Consider the following 17,085-nt stretch of genomic DNA (forward strand, 5'->3'; position numbering starts at 1 on the left):
GGTAAAGGTGTGCAGTCAGGTGCCCTGTCTCTTATCAGGGCAATATATGTAAATGCATAGTATCTTTAGGCTCATGACTTGTTTTCTTGTCTGTTTTCAAAATGAAACGGTGCAGTCGCCAGAAAGTGCATCCAACATTTACTTTCTTATGAAAGCAAATTTGTACAGCTTTAATTGGATCTAAAATGCCAACCGTGACCACTTAATTGGCAGGAAAAAAGAAACTTTTGATCTCTGTCCAGATATTTCTCAATTTGATCATAATTTCCATCTTCCGGTATTTGAATTGATTGAAATGGTAATTTCATGGTAAACCTGCAGTGTATTAATAGATTCTGTTTCCATTACTTGCTATCAGATTTCCTTGTAACTGACATACAGTGTTGTATTTCATTTTTTGGACTGACCAAATTTAATATCTATATCATACAGTGGACGGTTCCTAGCCTGGTGGGCTATTGTGCATTTACATGCAGTCAGTGCTGTTTTTTACACAATATCGCAGCTTTGTATATCAAATTAGAGGGTGAACTTCTTAGATTTTCAGAGATGAAAAACATGGAAGTTTGCTTTGTTAGGGCCCTTCACACGGCGTAAGTGCGCCACTCCTTTAGACCCGTACACGCAAGCGCTTCAAAACACATCCCATTCACTTCAATGGGAGCACGCGTAAAGCCGGCTTTACGCACGCTTCCATTGAAGTGTATGGGATGTGTTTTGAAGCGCTCGCGTGTACGGGTCTAAAGGAGCGGCGCTTACGCCTTGTGAAGGGGCCCTTAATATGCGAACTAAATAACAAATTGTACACTTGCTATATATATTTAGTATATTTGTTTCTCCATTTCTCTTCTGCAGATCCGGAATAACTATCATAATTCTTTTTCTTACAGGAATTCTTCCATGGGTAAAGCTAATAGATAATTTTGACGCAGAATATGAATACATCACAAATGAAGGGACTGTCTTCACATTTAAAACTAACCGCAATGCCCCAAACTATAAGCTGATCAACATAGACTTCAGTGATCCTGCTGAATCCAACTGGAAAGAACTTGTGGCAGAGCATGAAAAGGATGTTCTGGGTAAGTGTATGTATATCAGCGTGGCTGTGTCACGTTGTGGCGACACTATATACATGGCATTGCCTGTAGGAAGAGTCTTATCAATGTACTAGCATTTACCCGCGACTCCGTCCTCAGGTCGTTGTTGGTGGACAATGCAACCCCTGCTGACCCCCAAACCCCTCTTTTGTCTTGCGTGCCCTACGCCCCACCCCCACCCCAAAACACTGTCCACCTTAATCCCTGACCCCAAAGCCGCCACGCGTGTCAATTTTTTGTAACTTTTGGTTCAGGGACCAGTCATCTCTGTGCTGCAAGCTCATGAGAGCATGTTGGTTGCCCCCCCTTCCCTTTAGCCAATACAATCCTGCAAACCTTTCACTCATATTCCAACTGCAATACACACGGTCACTCCACATGCACAATACAACACCGATATCCAAACTGAGATACATACATCAGAGGATTAGATACACAGATCAGCACACAGTATCACACGCCAGAGGATTAGATACACGTGTCTGCACACAGTCCCACACACCAGAGGATTAAATACGCACTTCTGCACACAGTTCCACACACCACATGCCGTAGGATTAGATATGCGCATCTGCTTACAGTTCCACATGCCAGAGGATTAGATACGTGTGTCTGCACACAGTTGTACACGCCATAGGATTAGATACATGTGTCTGCACACAGTACCACATGCTGTAGGATTAGATACGCGCCTCTTCACACAATACCACACAGTGGAGAATTAGATACGTGTGTCTGCACACGGTACCACACTTTGGAGGATTAGATACATGCCTCTGCACACAGTACCACACTCCAGAGAATTAGATACGCGTCTCAGCACACAGTACCACACAGGGGAGGATTAGATACGTGCATCTGCACACAGTTCTACACACCAGAGGATTAGATACATGTCACTGCACACAATACCACATGGGGGAAGATTAGATACGCGCCACTGCACACAATACCACATAGGTGAGGATTACATACCTGCGTCTGCACACAGTACCACATGGGGCAGGATTAGATACATGCCTCTGCACACAATACCACACGCCAGAGAATTACATACGCATCTCAGCACACAGTACCACACGCCAGAGGATTAGATACGCACGTCTACACACAGTACCACATGCCGTAAGATTAGATACGCACGTCTACACACAGTTTCACTCGCCAGAGGATTAGATACGCGCTTCTTCACACAATACCACACGGGGGAGGATTAGATACACACATCTGCACACAGTACCACACCAACAAGGATTAGATACTTGCGTCTAAACACAGTACTACACAGGGAAGGATTAGATACAGCTTTACTCCAGGTATCCATAACAACTGATCACAGGTTTTTCACTGATATCCAAAATGAGATACACATAATCACACGACGCTTATGGACATACAAACAACATACAAAATACACCAGTGCAAAATTGGACAATTCTTATGGGGCCACTACACAAACATGAAATGTAATATACCCGTGCGAAGCCGGGTCCTCCTCCTAGTAATAAAAATATATATATATTATAATTATAATGAACAGTGAATTGCAAAAGGTGAAAAATCGGCATGAAGGGAAGGGTTTATGGAAGAAAACCTTAGAAAAAAATAAAAGGGGTTGTCCAGGTTCTGAAGATTTTTGATACTGATAACCTATATGCTTCTAATGCAACCGACAGAAGCCATAAACTAAATATACGGCTGGAAGCAACCCTGCTCCTATTCGAGAAAAATTCAATATTAAATCCGTAAGCAAATTAGCAGTTTCACACCTGAGTTGTGGCCATGTCTGACTGCAAGTTTTTGTCTATGGTAGCTGCACGTGAGTCAAGCTTTATGTTACAGGGCACCAGTTCCAGCCCCACTGCTACAGTGTACAGAGCTTCTTAGACTGTACGGAGCATCCAGTCTGTACAGTCTGGTGGTGGCACCTGGTACTATAGCCCTGCTCCCATTCACTTGAATAAGAGTTGGGCTGCTTTTGGTGGCAGCATCAGCTGATCAGTTCGGGGGTTTGGGTGTCAGACCCTGATCTATCTGATATTGATGACTTATCCTTTGCAATGTTGCAAGCATAAACCTATAAAGTGAATGTTTTTTATACATAAATACAGTGTATTTAGTATGTATTTTACTTGTGGTGTTACAGACTGTATACTATACTTCAGGTACAATATATAAATGAATGTGGAAAGGTATTTTTTTTTTCTGCATGTATAATTCAGGCGGTCCAGTAGATGTTACAATTTGCAAAGAATAATCTTACTAATTGCTTTCTGAATTCAGATGCGTAATGATAAGCCAACTTTTTAGATTTATGCATGAGACTCATGCAGGAAGCATACTGATGTACTATGTGTCTCATGAATATGCATTTCACAAGATGACAAGGTTTCCAACAAATTTTTCATTGTCTTTTTCTTTATTTTTATTATTTACGATGTTCTTTTTGACTCTTCCCTTGCAAATTGTGTTTAGTGTTGGTCCAAATAGCTACCAATTTTCTCCTAAATGTCAGTTCCTCAAGTGTCTCTTCAAAACTATTTTTCTACAAATTACTAAAATATTTTTAAAAGAATCAAAAATAAAAAATGAAGGGTTGTCACTGAGAATGAAGACGTAGACGCATTGCCCTGTCTAAAACCTAAGGGAGCGTTCACACTACCGTCGGTGTCCGACAGGTAGTGTCCGCTCCTAGTGTCTGCTCAAAATCTCTCACGGACATTAGGAGCGGACACTAGCTGTGTCCGTGACACCTGTCATTTATTTAAATGGGCATCAGGTGCGTTCTTTTGCACTCCGTGCCCTTCCTTCCCTGTCCGCATGTAAAGATGTCAGACTTCTCAAGCGGACAGAAAAACCCGACATGTAGGGTTCTTCTGTCCGCTTGAGAAGTCAGACATCTTTACATGTGGACAGTGAAGGAAGGGCACGGAGTGCAAAAGAACGCACCTGATCGCCATTTAAATAAATGACAGGTGTCACGGACACAGCTAGTGTCCGCTCCTAATGTCCGTGACAGATTTTGAGCGGACACTACCTGTCGGACACCGACGGTAGTGTGAACGCCCCCTAAGCGAGAGTCAGTCTTTGTGAAAGGTATAGCACTAGGACAATACCTGTTGGTCAGAAACATGTTGCTAAATAAAACAGTGGGTGTTTTTATCTTCAGTCTGTTGGGATCCTTATACAATACATATACCAAGTGGACATAACTGAATCTGTTTTAAAGCCCTATTTTGTACATATATATATATCATCTTTTCTCTATGAAGCATCTTACTCGTATATAAAACTCATGTACAGCATGTTCGCAATAACTAGGCATGTCTTTGATCAGCCCAAATTCAAGCACATGACCTGATTTCTTGCTTTGCTATGCCTCTTCTCAGTTGGAATTTGGCTTACTGCGTGGTGAAGAGTGTAGTTCACTCACTTTTCCCATTAATTTTGTGTCCAGTGTCTTTGGACGGTGATCTGTGACTACAGTCATGGTATAGGTACATCTGTCTTTAGTATGCCTACATGGTTCTGGTTTATTGGTTAATGAGTTCTACCGCTAACCGGTTATATGCTGCTGTAGGTTCCATCATTGGCATAGTGAATATACATGTTTTCTTTATATTTTTGCATCAAACTTTGCAGGCGAGAAAAATTCAATATTAAATCCACAAGCAACCTGAGTTCTGGCCGTGTCTGACTGCAAGTTTTTGTCTATGGTAGCCGCACTTGAGTCAAGCTTTGTTACAGGGCACCACTAAAAACGAGTGCTTTGCTCTGAGTATCCACGTCCTAGGTGTCTAATAATGAATTAATTAAAAGTTAATTTTCTTTGTAGCAAGATTGCTCTTTCAGACAAAAAGATTGTATTCACTGTCACTAACTACCCCTAGAACAGCATAAAAGTGGTCCACAGGGAACTCTGGTGGTGATCTGCTCTATAAATAGACATTTTAATTACCATGGAGAATAGTGTGACACTTTGCATGGACATTGGGCAGAAATGTAAAAATGATCTTTTTTTCTAATTTTCTGCTGTTTACCTCAGGATACAACAATTTCACCTCATTACCAGCTTCGTTTCAAGGTTAATCAAGGGACTAATCATTTGTATTCTTACTATGGTGAATCAGCCTTTCCACAGCAATCAGAAACAGTTGGGGTTAATTAATTCAGCGGAGACTTGGGCTAAATTTAGTGTTCTTCAGAAATTGAGTTCAGAGGAAACACCATGGTAATGTAAAGTTTTAAGATGTTTAATATCTGTGTGTATGTAGATGTGCCTCCAGAATCCCTAATGTGTTTTAGCAGCTATGTTTTAATTGTAAAGTATCTGAAAAAGTTTTTAAAAGACCCTTTGGTATATATTAAACATACAACTGGTGGAGGTTACAGGCCACACGGACAGGCTGTTGCACTTGGATGCGTTTGGCACATTGCATAGCACTGATGACTTCATGATAGCTGGAAAATAACTGTTTCATCCAGAGAACTGTCTAGCCATTATCATTCTAACTATAGGGCCATGTGGTTTTGTTGGTGCAATAGCTGTTTTCCTTCAACGGCTATTCTAGTCTGAGTGTGCTTCAGGGCTGGCAAGTACCAGCATGGGAGACTGGATGGGAGTCCCTGATCTCGTGTAACAGCTGTTTTCCAGCAAGTCATGAAGCTGTTTAAAGGGGTATTCCCATGTCCCTTCTCACCAGTCTTCGCTGCTGCAAAGACTTCTCTCTTCCTGGTTTTCAACGTCAATTGGTGGGCGGGGTTTCATATGCAAAGCCATACTGTCCGACTACCTCCAGTTTTGCTCTGCCCCCAAATTAGCGTGTAGCTCCGCCCACCACATAGTGTAATCCTATGGGACGACTGAAGGGCCTGTGATGTCATCAAAGGTCCTATAACACTTGGATTTAGCTTGTTCTATATAGAGTCGGCTAAATCCTAGTGAGCAGAGGGACCACACTAGGATTTAGACCTCCTCCCTCCCCCCTGAGAGCAGGCAGCTACATCACTTGACATTTGAGCAGATAATCCCAAGGGCCATAGAAACGAAGTGTCAACAATGAAGTGAATAAATTAAGATAGTGGACAAACAGAGCAGTTTTGCTGAAGCAGTGTATTTAGGAAAAGTCTTAAATCCACATTAACAAGCTGTATAGATAGGATCCTTGTGATGGGACAACCCTTTTAACCATCAAACACATCTATATGTGGTTCTCAGCCTCTCCAGTGCCAGTCCATTTGGCTTCACTTATGGGTTGGTTTGCAAAGAAATTTTTGTTAGGTGCCTAATTACCAAATACAACAACCTGGAAAAAATTTGGCATCTGTGTTGGCACAGATATGTTTTTAAAAACACACAAAGGGGAGCATTTAAGAGAGATTTTATGCCATGTTTAATGTGTTAGGAAAGTCACAAATTACGGCTATACAAATTACATGCTATATTTGCAAAACTAGTTTGCAGTTTTTCCCATCGCTCTCCATGAGGGTCTCGGACTGGTAGACTTTAACTACCCATGTATTTTTCATGGATGATCATGCATCTGAATGGTCACCGTGAAGAATACTGTATTGTATCCTGCGGGGATTGGTGGTCTCTGGTGCTGGTTCCATGGCAATTATCACCTACCATATCAAGGTTGTTGTCAATGATGGTCGTGAGAGGGCGACTACAGGACCTGTATATTTTAAGATCTTTCATTTTACATGAATGGCCTATTTTTACTGTACAGTCTCCTTATCAGCTCCATATTCATCGAAATAAAAATCTTGCTGCATTCAAGTCAAAGTAAAATTTCAGAGAAAGGACAATGATGACAGATAAGAATTGTGCCTTATATTAATGACTGCTCCACACATTTGGCCTTTTGTGTTGTATTCATTCTGCTTGCACAGATGCGATTATAAACTTTTCATTCTTGCTCTTTCATAAATCCCAGCCTAGATACATAGATTTGATTATACCTGACAAGGAGATTGCCCTTTATGAAACAATATCTGAACTTCTCTTTTGCACCAATATGCGTTGTACTGTGTGAGCTCCAGCTTTCAATTCAACTTAATGAATACATTGTGCAATGACACCTTGTCAGTGATTTTCTTGAAATACAGTAAAGCCTCTATGCATCTATGGCCCAGGTTTGCAGAGAACAATGGTCTTTTATAGGAGGAGTGTTCAAATAATAATGACTAGAGATGAGCGAACAGTAAAATGTTCGAGATTCGATATTCGTTTCGAGTAGCCCCTCAATATTCGAGTACTCGAATCGAATATCGAACCCTATTATACTCTATGGGGGAAAAATGCTTGTTTCAGGGGTAGGCAACATTCAATCAAATTATACTTACCAAGTCCATGAGTGAGGATCGGGCTGGATCCTCCGAGAAGTCTTCTCCGTGCAGCGTCCCCGCGGCATCTTTCGACTCTGAATTCACTCTGTCAGGCATCGGGTCTGGGCAGAGCCGACTGCGTATGCCCGCACTACAAGCGGACATGCAAAGTCGGCTCTGCTCAGGCCCGATGCCTGGCAGAGTGAATTCAGAGCCGGAAGATGCCGCGGGGAAGCTGCACGAAGAAGACTTCTAAAGGTAGGAGAAGAACCAGCGCTGATTGGCCGACTGTATAGCATTCGGCCAATCAATGCTGGTTCTGCATCAAACTTTTTCATTCGAATAGCGAGTGGTACTCAATCAAGTACAAGTATTTCGAATACCGTAGTATTCGATCGTATACCTACTCGATCGAATACTACTCACTCATCTCTAATAATGACAGAACCTAAAATCATGTATTTTATGCTCGGTACCATGTTAATTTATTTCACAAAATCAAGCTGAGACTAGGCCTAAAAAATTATGGTACTGTGAAGGTAGACCATGTCCATTCTTAATTTTATACATGCTTTATACTGCTTAAGAAATTATATTTTTCTTTGTGCAACGTTTACACATTAAGATGGCGCCTGTATCCAGTACCGCACCCAGATGCTGACGCACACGATCGTCATGTGGTTTACAAGAAAGACAGTATCATTTCTCGGGAAATCGAAAGCTAAGAGATGTTGAAATTTGAGAGCCAATGACTGATCGCCAGTGTATTCGGATACAAGACGTATATGCTTACAGCCTGCCGTTATCTTATCTTTCTTGCATTCCTGTATAAAAACTGTAACTTCCTCAATAAACCTCAGTACTGTGTGAGCAGCCAGAGCGTCCAGCATGGCCTGAGATTTAAACTGAACCACCTTGTGTCAGAGTCTCTCTTAGCAAGCGCGCACATGCATGATTGATTTGGAGCAGGTGACTGACCACTGGAAGTGACCCGTATTCTGGCGGAGGTCACTACCTCATCAGTACTAATCACAAGTCACTCCAACACACAAATATATTTAATATTTTAAATCCCCTGGTGATCTAGACATTACCTAGTTCAAGATGGCCCCATAATTTTTGGATCTAAGCATGACTTTGCTCTCGTTCCTAGCTGCTCCACCTTTGATTCTTGGTCCATTTAAATTGTGGTCCTCAGTATAGTTCCCGTCATTCTTAGGCCCCTGCCTTGTATCTTGTTAAATAATGGTCCTCTGCATGTTTCTTGTTCTGGGCCCCAGCATGTCTCAATGGCTCCCATTTCCATTGTTAGGAAGTGTTAAGGAATAACATGACGAAATTTGTCACTGATTTAATGGGGGGCAGAGATCGGAGCCAGATGATGAAAAAATTAAGTGTGGTGCTTAATCTTGACACCAATTCTGTGGTTAATCAGCTGCAGAACCCATGGTGCAAGACAATCCGCGCCATTCATCTGGGACTGATGAGCGACGGGAGGCTGAAGGTCTGCTTCAACTTTCTCCCGCAGGGAGTTGGAGGACAGGAAAGTGATGAGGAATGTGAGGCAGCAATTTGGACACGTCACATGATCAGAGACTGTGCTCCACTTCCCCTGGGTCGCTACACCCCTTCCTTACTTGATCTCTTAGCTAATGATTACCTGTGAAATTGGGGGGTGTAGAGACCATAGGGGTGATTCTGATCATATGGCCTGGGGGGCCAACATCTACCAGATCAAGTAAGTCAATCTAATCCCCCCAGAAAACCCCTTTAACGAATAAAGTGCAAATTACTCCAGTGCAAGGGGATCTAGATTGACGTACAAAGAAATAAAAGAAAAACAAAACACAATTTGTTTTCCCAAAAAAGATTATGGGGGAAGTTAATAAAACCATTTTATTGTCAAAAATGACTTTTTTAACTATTCACTAATTGACACCAAAAAATAGAATAGATATTGCAAATTCACATAATTTCATACATTAACCGTTGAAAGATGCACCAAAATCCGTTAAGAGACCTGCCTCTTAATAAATTTGCAACGTATCACTTCAGCACTGACATTAAAACATCCGTTTTACCAAAGTCCCACCATGTGCAAATAAATTCACCCTGAGAATTTAGTTGAAAGAAATATTTGCAACCTTGTTGAATCAGTTAAGCTGGAGAAGAGAGAGGCTGAACAGGTCACCTCCTATGGAGGAATCGGCTCTCCTGTGCGCTGTACAGATGGCCCATTGTGCGCACCATCTGTAAACATAGATACAACAGCTAGACAAGCTGTCATCAACTTCTTGGCGGCAACCTGGCTACCAAATAAAGAATACACAACTCTGAAGAGCATTTGAATAAAATGTGTTTTTAATTTTCATAAAGCAACTTGGTATATGTCACCTCTGAATTTCATGTTTATTGTTGCTTATTTTAATATTACTACAGTGCCATATAATATGCTAATAAATAATTTGGTGCAACGAGAGTAATGGCGATGGACCTTGTTGCACCAAACTACTCATTAGCATATCAGGAAAAGCTTATATCTTGGCAATGGAGGCACCGATTGGAAGTATACACCCCCTCCCTGTGTCTCTAGCTATCCCACCCTTCCCTACCTACTCAGCCCAACCCCCAACCCATATTTCATACTTACTCTCTACACTTCTTCCTGTGAGACGGCACCTCCTCCCATACTGTTTCTCTTCGAGCTCTTCTTCTCCAGCGATGAACCACCTTTACTGTACATGCGTGGATGTGCAGTAGAGGTGATTTACCGCCCTGCAGTGCGCGTACACTGCTAGGAGAAGAGGAGAAGAATGCGCACCATGTCAGTACAGAGGAAGAAGCCCTCTCGCCGGAAGAAGCCATGGATGTTAAGTATAATGGAGTAGTACTGACAATCCGTTTCCAGAAATGGGGAAAAGGATCCTCGCTGGATAATCAAAAAAATGTCCCTGGGGTGGTCGCTTGACTACCCCAGGGATATGGGTAAATATAAATTTTATTTTTTACATATTACTAATAGGTTTTTTTTTAGAAAGTAGGAGGGTGTTTAGATTAGTGTAGGGATTTCAAATTATCCTGGACAACCTCTTTAAGTTCCTTTTGAGGTTTTTTTTACATACAGTCCTATGAAAAAGTTTGGGCACCCCTATTAATCTTAATCATTTTTAGTTCTAAATATTTTGGTGTTTGCAACAGCCATTTCAGTTTGATATATCTAATAACTGATGGACACAGTAATATTTCAGGATTGAAATGAGGTTTATTGTACTAACAGAAAATGCGCAATATGCATTAAACCAAAATTTGACCGGTGCAAAAGTATGGGCGCCCTTATCATTTTATTGATTTGAATACTCCTAACTACTTTTTACTGACTTACTGAAGCACAAAATTGGTTTTGTAACCTCAGTGAGCTTTGAACTTCATAGCCAGGTGTATCCAATCATGAGAAAAGGTATTTAAGGTGGCCAATTGCAAGTTGTTCTACTATTTGAATCTCCTCTGAAGAGTGGCATCATGGGCTACTCAAAACAACTCTCAAATGATCTGAAAACAAAGATTGTTCAACATAGTTGTTCAGCGGAAGGATACAAAAAGCTGTCTCAGAGATTTAACCTGTCAGTTTCCACTGTGAGGAACATAGTAAGGAAATGGAAGACCACAGGGACAGTTCTTGTTAAGCCCAGAAGTGGCAGGCCAAGAAAAATATCAGAAAGGCAGAGAAGAAGAATGGTGAGAACAGTCAAGGACAATCCACAGACCACCTCCAAAGAGCTGCAGCATCATCTTGCTGCAGATGGTGTCACTGTGCATCGGTCAACTATACAGCGCACTTTGCACAAATAGAAGCTGTATGGGAGAGTGATGAGAAAGAAGCCGTTTCTGCACGTACGCCACAAATAGAGTTGCCTGAGGTATGAAAAAGCACATTTGGACAAGGCAGCTTCATTTTGGAAACAAAAATTGAGTTGTTTGGTTATAAAAAAAGGCGTTATGCATGGCGTCCAAAAAGAAACAGCATTCCAAGAAAAACACTTGCTACCCACTGTAAAATTTGGTGGAGGTTCCATCATGCTTTGGGGCTGTGTGGCCAATGCCGGCATCGGGAATCTTGTTAAAGTTGAGGGTCGCATGGATTCCACTCAGTATCAGCAGATTCTTGAGAATAATGTTCAAGAATCAGTGACGAAGTTGAAGTTACGCCGGGGATGGATATTTCAGCAAGACAATGATCCAAAACACCGCTCCAAATCCTCAGGCATTCATGCAGAGGAACAATTACAATGTTCTGGAATGGCCATCCCAGTCCCCAGACCTGAATATCATTGAACATCTGTGGGATGATTTGAAGCGGGCTGTCCATGCTCGGCGACCATATAACTTAACTGAACTTGAATTGTTTGTCCAAAATACCTTTATCCAGGATCCAGGAACTGATTAAAAGCTACAGGAAGCGACTAGAGGCTGTTATCTTTGCAAAAGGAGGATGTACTAAATATTAATGTCACTTTTCTGTTGAGGTGCCCATACTTTTGCACCGGTCAAATTTTGGTTTAACGCATATTGCGCATTTTCTGTTAGTACAATAAACCTCATTTCAATCCTGAAATATTACTGTGTCCATCAGTTATTAGATATATCAAACTGAAATGACTGTTGCAAATACCAAAATATTTAGAACTAAAAATGATTAAGATTAATAGGGGTGCCCAAACTTTTTCATAGGACTGTATATATATACGGTATATTTATATATATATATATATATATATATATACTGGTAAAATCAAATTTGAGTTGTCAGGGTAGTTTATTTCAGCTGTGGATCAACTGAACAGAGTTTAGACCATGTCACTCTGAATCATAGGTGCCATCTTTAATATTGAAGACTTCAGAGGAGCAGCTAATAAATATCTACCATTCCAGACAGTGAGCGTTGTAGTAGGCATAATAAAACCCTAATCTGTAATGGGGCATGTGTTTGTGCATGTAACTATATAGCTCTAAAACATGACCCAAGCGCTAAGGGTATGAAATATCACTAACGCTAGGTTCACACCTGCGTTCGACACTCCGTTCTGTGATTTCCGTCTTCTGCATGCAAGAAGACGGAAACCACAGACCGGGTCCGACCGTGAATGAATGGGTGAGAAAGAATCCTGCAGGTTTCCATATCCTGCAGGTTTCCGTATCCTGCTCTGTTTTATGCAGGAAACGGAAATCTGCATAACAGAGTGCCGGGCGCAGATGTGAACGAGCCCTGAAATCCAGTTTGAGGGGTTAAAATAAGAACTTATAAGTCTTCTGTTTTTTCTGATTAATATTGAAATACAATTTTTTTTGTCTTTCCTACAGTATCTTGTATCGCTTAAAGGGTCTCTATCAGCAAAATTTTGCTGTATGAGCCCCACATATGCGTGAATAGCCTTTAAAAAGTCTATTCAGGCACCGCTTATGCAGTAATCAAAGCAAAAGGTGGCTACTTTGAAGAACCTAGAATATAAGACATGTTTTCAGTTGTTTCACACTTTTTTGTGTATATAATTCCATATAATTATTATTATTATAAGTATATAATTCCACATGTGTTATTTCATATTTTTGATGCCTTCAGTGTGAATCTACAATTCTCATAGTCATGAAAATACAGAAAACTCTTTGAATGAGAAGGTGTGTCCAAACTTTTGGTCTGTACTGTATCTGATGCGGTCTAAGACTGTTAACAGAGAGACTGGTGGGTGTGATCACTGTGTTGGCATTTTAGCAGTACAGTATTAAAAGTTTACCACCTCCTCCATGCATATACATTTATCATTATAGTGATTATATCTAAATATCTATATATCTAAATATAGAGAGAGGAGAGAGAGAATATATTTGGGTAAAAACAAGTGTGAAGTCTTATTCAGATAAGGCAGTTGGTGCACTGGGGGGCGGTCTTCAGCCCTGGGTGCACTGCTCCTGCTGCTAAAGTAGGATAGTTGATGTCATAGTGGAACGATCAACTCTCACAGTACAGAATGACGCAGGCAGGAGTTAGTAGAGGTCTGAATGGCTAGAGGAGCGCTCCTGGAGCTGAAGGCCCACCCTCTGTGCGCCTCATTTGTATAAGATTTTATACTTGTCTTTTTCCAAAAGTTACATAAATAAAAAGTTTTGTCGTTTATCACTGTAATGTGTTCTGTAACATGGTGGAGGCTGTTGCATATGCTAAGGCAGGTGGTAGACTGCCTTTAAAAGATGTGTGTGAATATTTCTAATTTCAGCTCTAAAGCAACTATCAGTATTTTTTTAAGCGGAAAGACCGTTTTAATCTTTTAGTTAATTTTGTGCCTTAAATATAAGCATGTAATTACCATGCTCTTTATCTTTATTAAATAATGAAATTGATATTTTTATCTTTATTAAATAATGAAATGGTCCAGTTTTCTGACTCATTAAAACAATGTTTTTTTGTTTGTCTTTTTGCCTATTTTCTTTCTTTAGAATGGGTCGCCTGTGTCCATTCCAAATTCTTGGTTCTGTGCTACCTCCATGATGTAAAGAATGTGTTACAACTACACGACCTTGCCTCGGGCAACCACCTTAAAACTTTCCCACTGGATGTTGGCAGTATTGTAGGCTACAGCGGGCAGAAGAAAAATTCAGAAATCTTCTACCAGTTCACTTCATTTTTGTCACCTGGTAAGTAGCTGATCTCTATTTTAACATTATATGTGGAACTATTTGATTGCTTTGCTATATTTCCTAATTTTACTGGCTTGGTTATGTGTACACTGATCGGCCATAATATTAAAGGGTTCATTGAATAACATTGATTATTTTGTGGCACCTGTCATGGTCTTCATTCTTTCACCTTTCACTTTTTTTTTTTTTTTTTTTTTTTTTTTACATTTTTTTATGTTGAGGCTTTGTACTAAAGTTTTAAAAGTTTGTTTTTCCCATCAATCTGAACCCAATACCTGGTGAGTAAAATGTGAAAACAATGTTAGAATTTTTTGCAAATTTATTAAAAAGGAAAAAATTTAGTTTGTGACTTTTTAATGCCTTATAAGGGTCAGTGCACAGAGTTTTTTGGCGTGGATTTTGGTCCTGAAAAATTCCGCCAGTGGAATACATAGAACTATATTGGGAGTCTTTTTTGGAGGCAGATTTTGAGATTCAGCGTCAAAATCCTTGCCAAAAAACTGTGCGAACTGACCCTAAGCCAGGCATACAATGTATGGTAATCCTCCCCCTTTTTCTGCATAATAACTGATACACTACTGAAAGCTTTTCAGTAACTGCTTTATGCAGCCCACAGAAAGCTGACAGGCACTCTTTAAATCTGATATATTCAAGCCAATAAGCTGAAGTTCAAGGAACTTTACAACCATCTTTCACTCATCAGATTATTCAAGACAGCACAGGATATTACAGTTATGAAGTATGGCAGTCACCATACCAATAATTAGAGTTGAGGTTGTGCACAGCAGCAAAATATGTAACTATACTAGTGCAACTATGCCATTCTCAAACATGAACAATGTACCATAAATTACTTTTTACCTCTGGAAACATTCCCTATTGGAGAATGAAGATACAGAGAACAATGTACCTATTCGGCATGTATGGCATATCCTGTGCCAGTGATATACCATGCTTAAGATGGCACAAGCAGTAAAACTCCTCTAAATGTGCATTCACACTGAGTATACGCTAAGCTCTTTCTGAACGTAAAACACGTTCAGACTGAGTGCGTACAAAGCAGATCCCATTCATTTCTATGAGAGGCGGCATACGTGCGCTCCCCATTGAAATGAATGGGCTGCTTTTTTCCCTATTCCTTTCAATGTGATACACGTATCATAAATAATAAATCTATCTATCTATCATAAACGATAAATCTAGTGATTGAATTCCCATGAAAGTAAATATAAAGTATGTATATAAAGGGGTTGTACAGGATAAATAGAAAATGAATCCCTAAACTAAACCCCCTCACTCTGGCTAAATGCTAATTGACTTTATTTAAAAAAAAAACAATATTTTCCCATATACCTGGGGCGGTCCCCTCCCCTGCTCCACTTTCCCCATCATACGTGCCTATCTTTGGTCTTCTGGCATGAAGCATCACTACCTCTGCTTCTGCCTGCGCAAAAGAGTTTTATTGTACAGTCGCTGGCAGAAGTGAACAGTGCATACTATGCATGTGCAAGAAGTCTGCAGAAGAAAATGTCAGCAAGACCGAAGAAACTGATCTCTAGGATACAGAAGACAGGTAAGTATGATTGGGAGGGGGGGTTGATTGGGGCTGTGTGAGTTAGCTAGGTAGGTAAGTAATGCAAAAAAATTGAAAACACTCCAAGAATGTGAATGAAATGGGTGAGTATTTATTCCATTGCATACTTGGAATAGATAGATAGATAGATAGATAGATAGATAGATAGATAGATAGATAGATAGATGGGTTAACTAGGGAAACAGAGAGGAAGATCATGGGAAGTGTAGGCTAGGAGCCAGGAGCTCCCAGAGAAATCCAGAAATCATTGAAAACACTGCTGCTAAAGGTATTCTGGTGCAATTATTAACCCATTAATCGCACTAAAATACCTTCTCTTTTTCTTTTTTTTTTTTTTTTTATTAAAGAGTTTTTGCCTGAAAAAGCCCATTTAAATTATACATTGTCAATAATTATATAGTGTTTATTTTGAAGCTGGAATGGGTAGCTTTTTTCCCAATTCTACACAAAATTGATCCAGGCTCCACAGCCACGGCTGTTAGAGCTCAGCGATACGTAACTGCACAATGTTATGATAATTTCTTTAGCTAAAGATTGGTTTCAACAACTTCAAAAGTAGATTACACAGTGAAACAAGCAGAAAATGAAAGTCAGATATTCCTATACTAAATTCTGAATATGTAAGATTGTGCTTTACTCACGCTCTATTATTAATACCCAGATCAGCTGTATTTATGGGAGTTCAGTCATTGTCTCTCTCTTGTGTGATTGGTAACAGATTGTTAAGCCTTGTATTATGAAAAATGTCATTATTGGAAGTCTCGTTTTTATATGGTTTCCATTGATTATTTACATTGTTCAATTACTGTCTGCAGCTTGAACTCTTTATAAGGAATAATTGAACAATCTTTATAAAGGGCTTCATTTTCTTCGGAGTAAGTGCTTATAAATTATTCACTGCATAAATGTACCTTAGGCTGTTTTGTAGCAGTGCATAGCTTTTGTCATTCATTACGGTCCATAGTGCTTTCAGATGTATTGTTCCTCTCATGATCTATGTGTGCTCAGTTGACATTCCGGAACTCTTGTTTTAGGCATTATTTATCACTATGACCTGACCAAAAGCACACAGGAACCAAAGGTTTTCCGGGAAGTGACTGTCAAAGGCTTTAATCCGGCGGACTACCAGACAGTGCAGGTGATTAAAAGAGAAACAAGCTTTGTATATTTGCACCCAATATTATGTCTACTCTCTTATTTTCTGAGGATTGAAGCTTCAGCAGCTCAGCTATGATTAATGTGTGGCATGGTAAGAAGGGCATAATCTGTCTTGGAGTAGGCAGACAGCTGACTGCATAACCTGCACCGCTACTTCATTTTACTTGGACACGCCACTCTCTCAAGTCCTGTCATTCCCGAGGAACACAATGT

The 17,085-nt window shown here is 40.2% G+C and overlaps 1 protein-coding gene across 1 annotated transcript in view; it reads left to right on the top strand.

Moving 5' to 3' along the window:
• Nucleotides 1–17,085, top strand: part of PREP (prolyl endopeptidase) — a 90,230-nt gene that overhangs the window by 34,800 nt on the left and 38,345 nt on the right. Inside the window, exons 8-10 of the mRNA XM_075268145.1 lie at nt 891–1,082; nt 13,920–14,117; nt 16,749–16,852. Coding sequence (XP_075124246.1) covers nt 891–1,082; nt 13,920–14,117; nt 16,749–16,852 — 494 coding nt within the window. The remainder of the gene's footprint in view (nt 1–890; nt 1,083–13,919; nt 14,118–16,748; nt 16,853–17,085) is intronic.

Source organism: Leptodactylus fuscus, chromosome 3, assembly GCF_031893055.1.
Source record: "Leptodactylus fuscus isolate aLepFus1 chromosome 3, aLepFus1.hap2, whole genome shotgun sequence".
NCBI lineage: Eukaryota > Metazoa > Chordata > Amphibia > Anura > Leptodactylidae > Leptodactylus > Leptodactylus fuscus.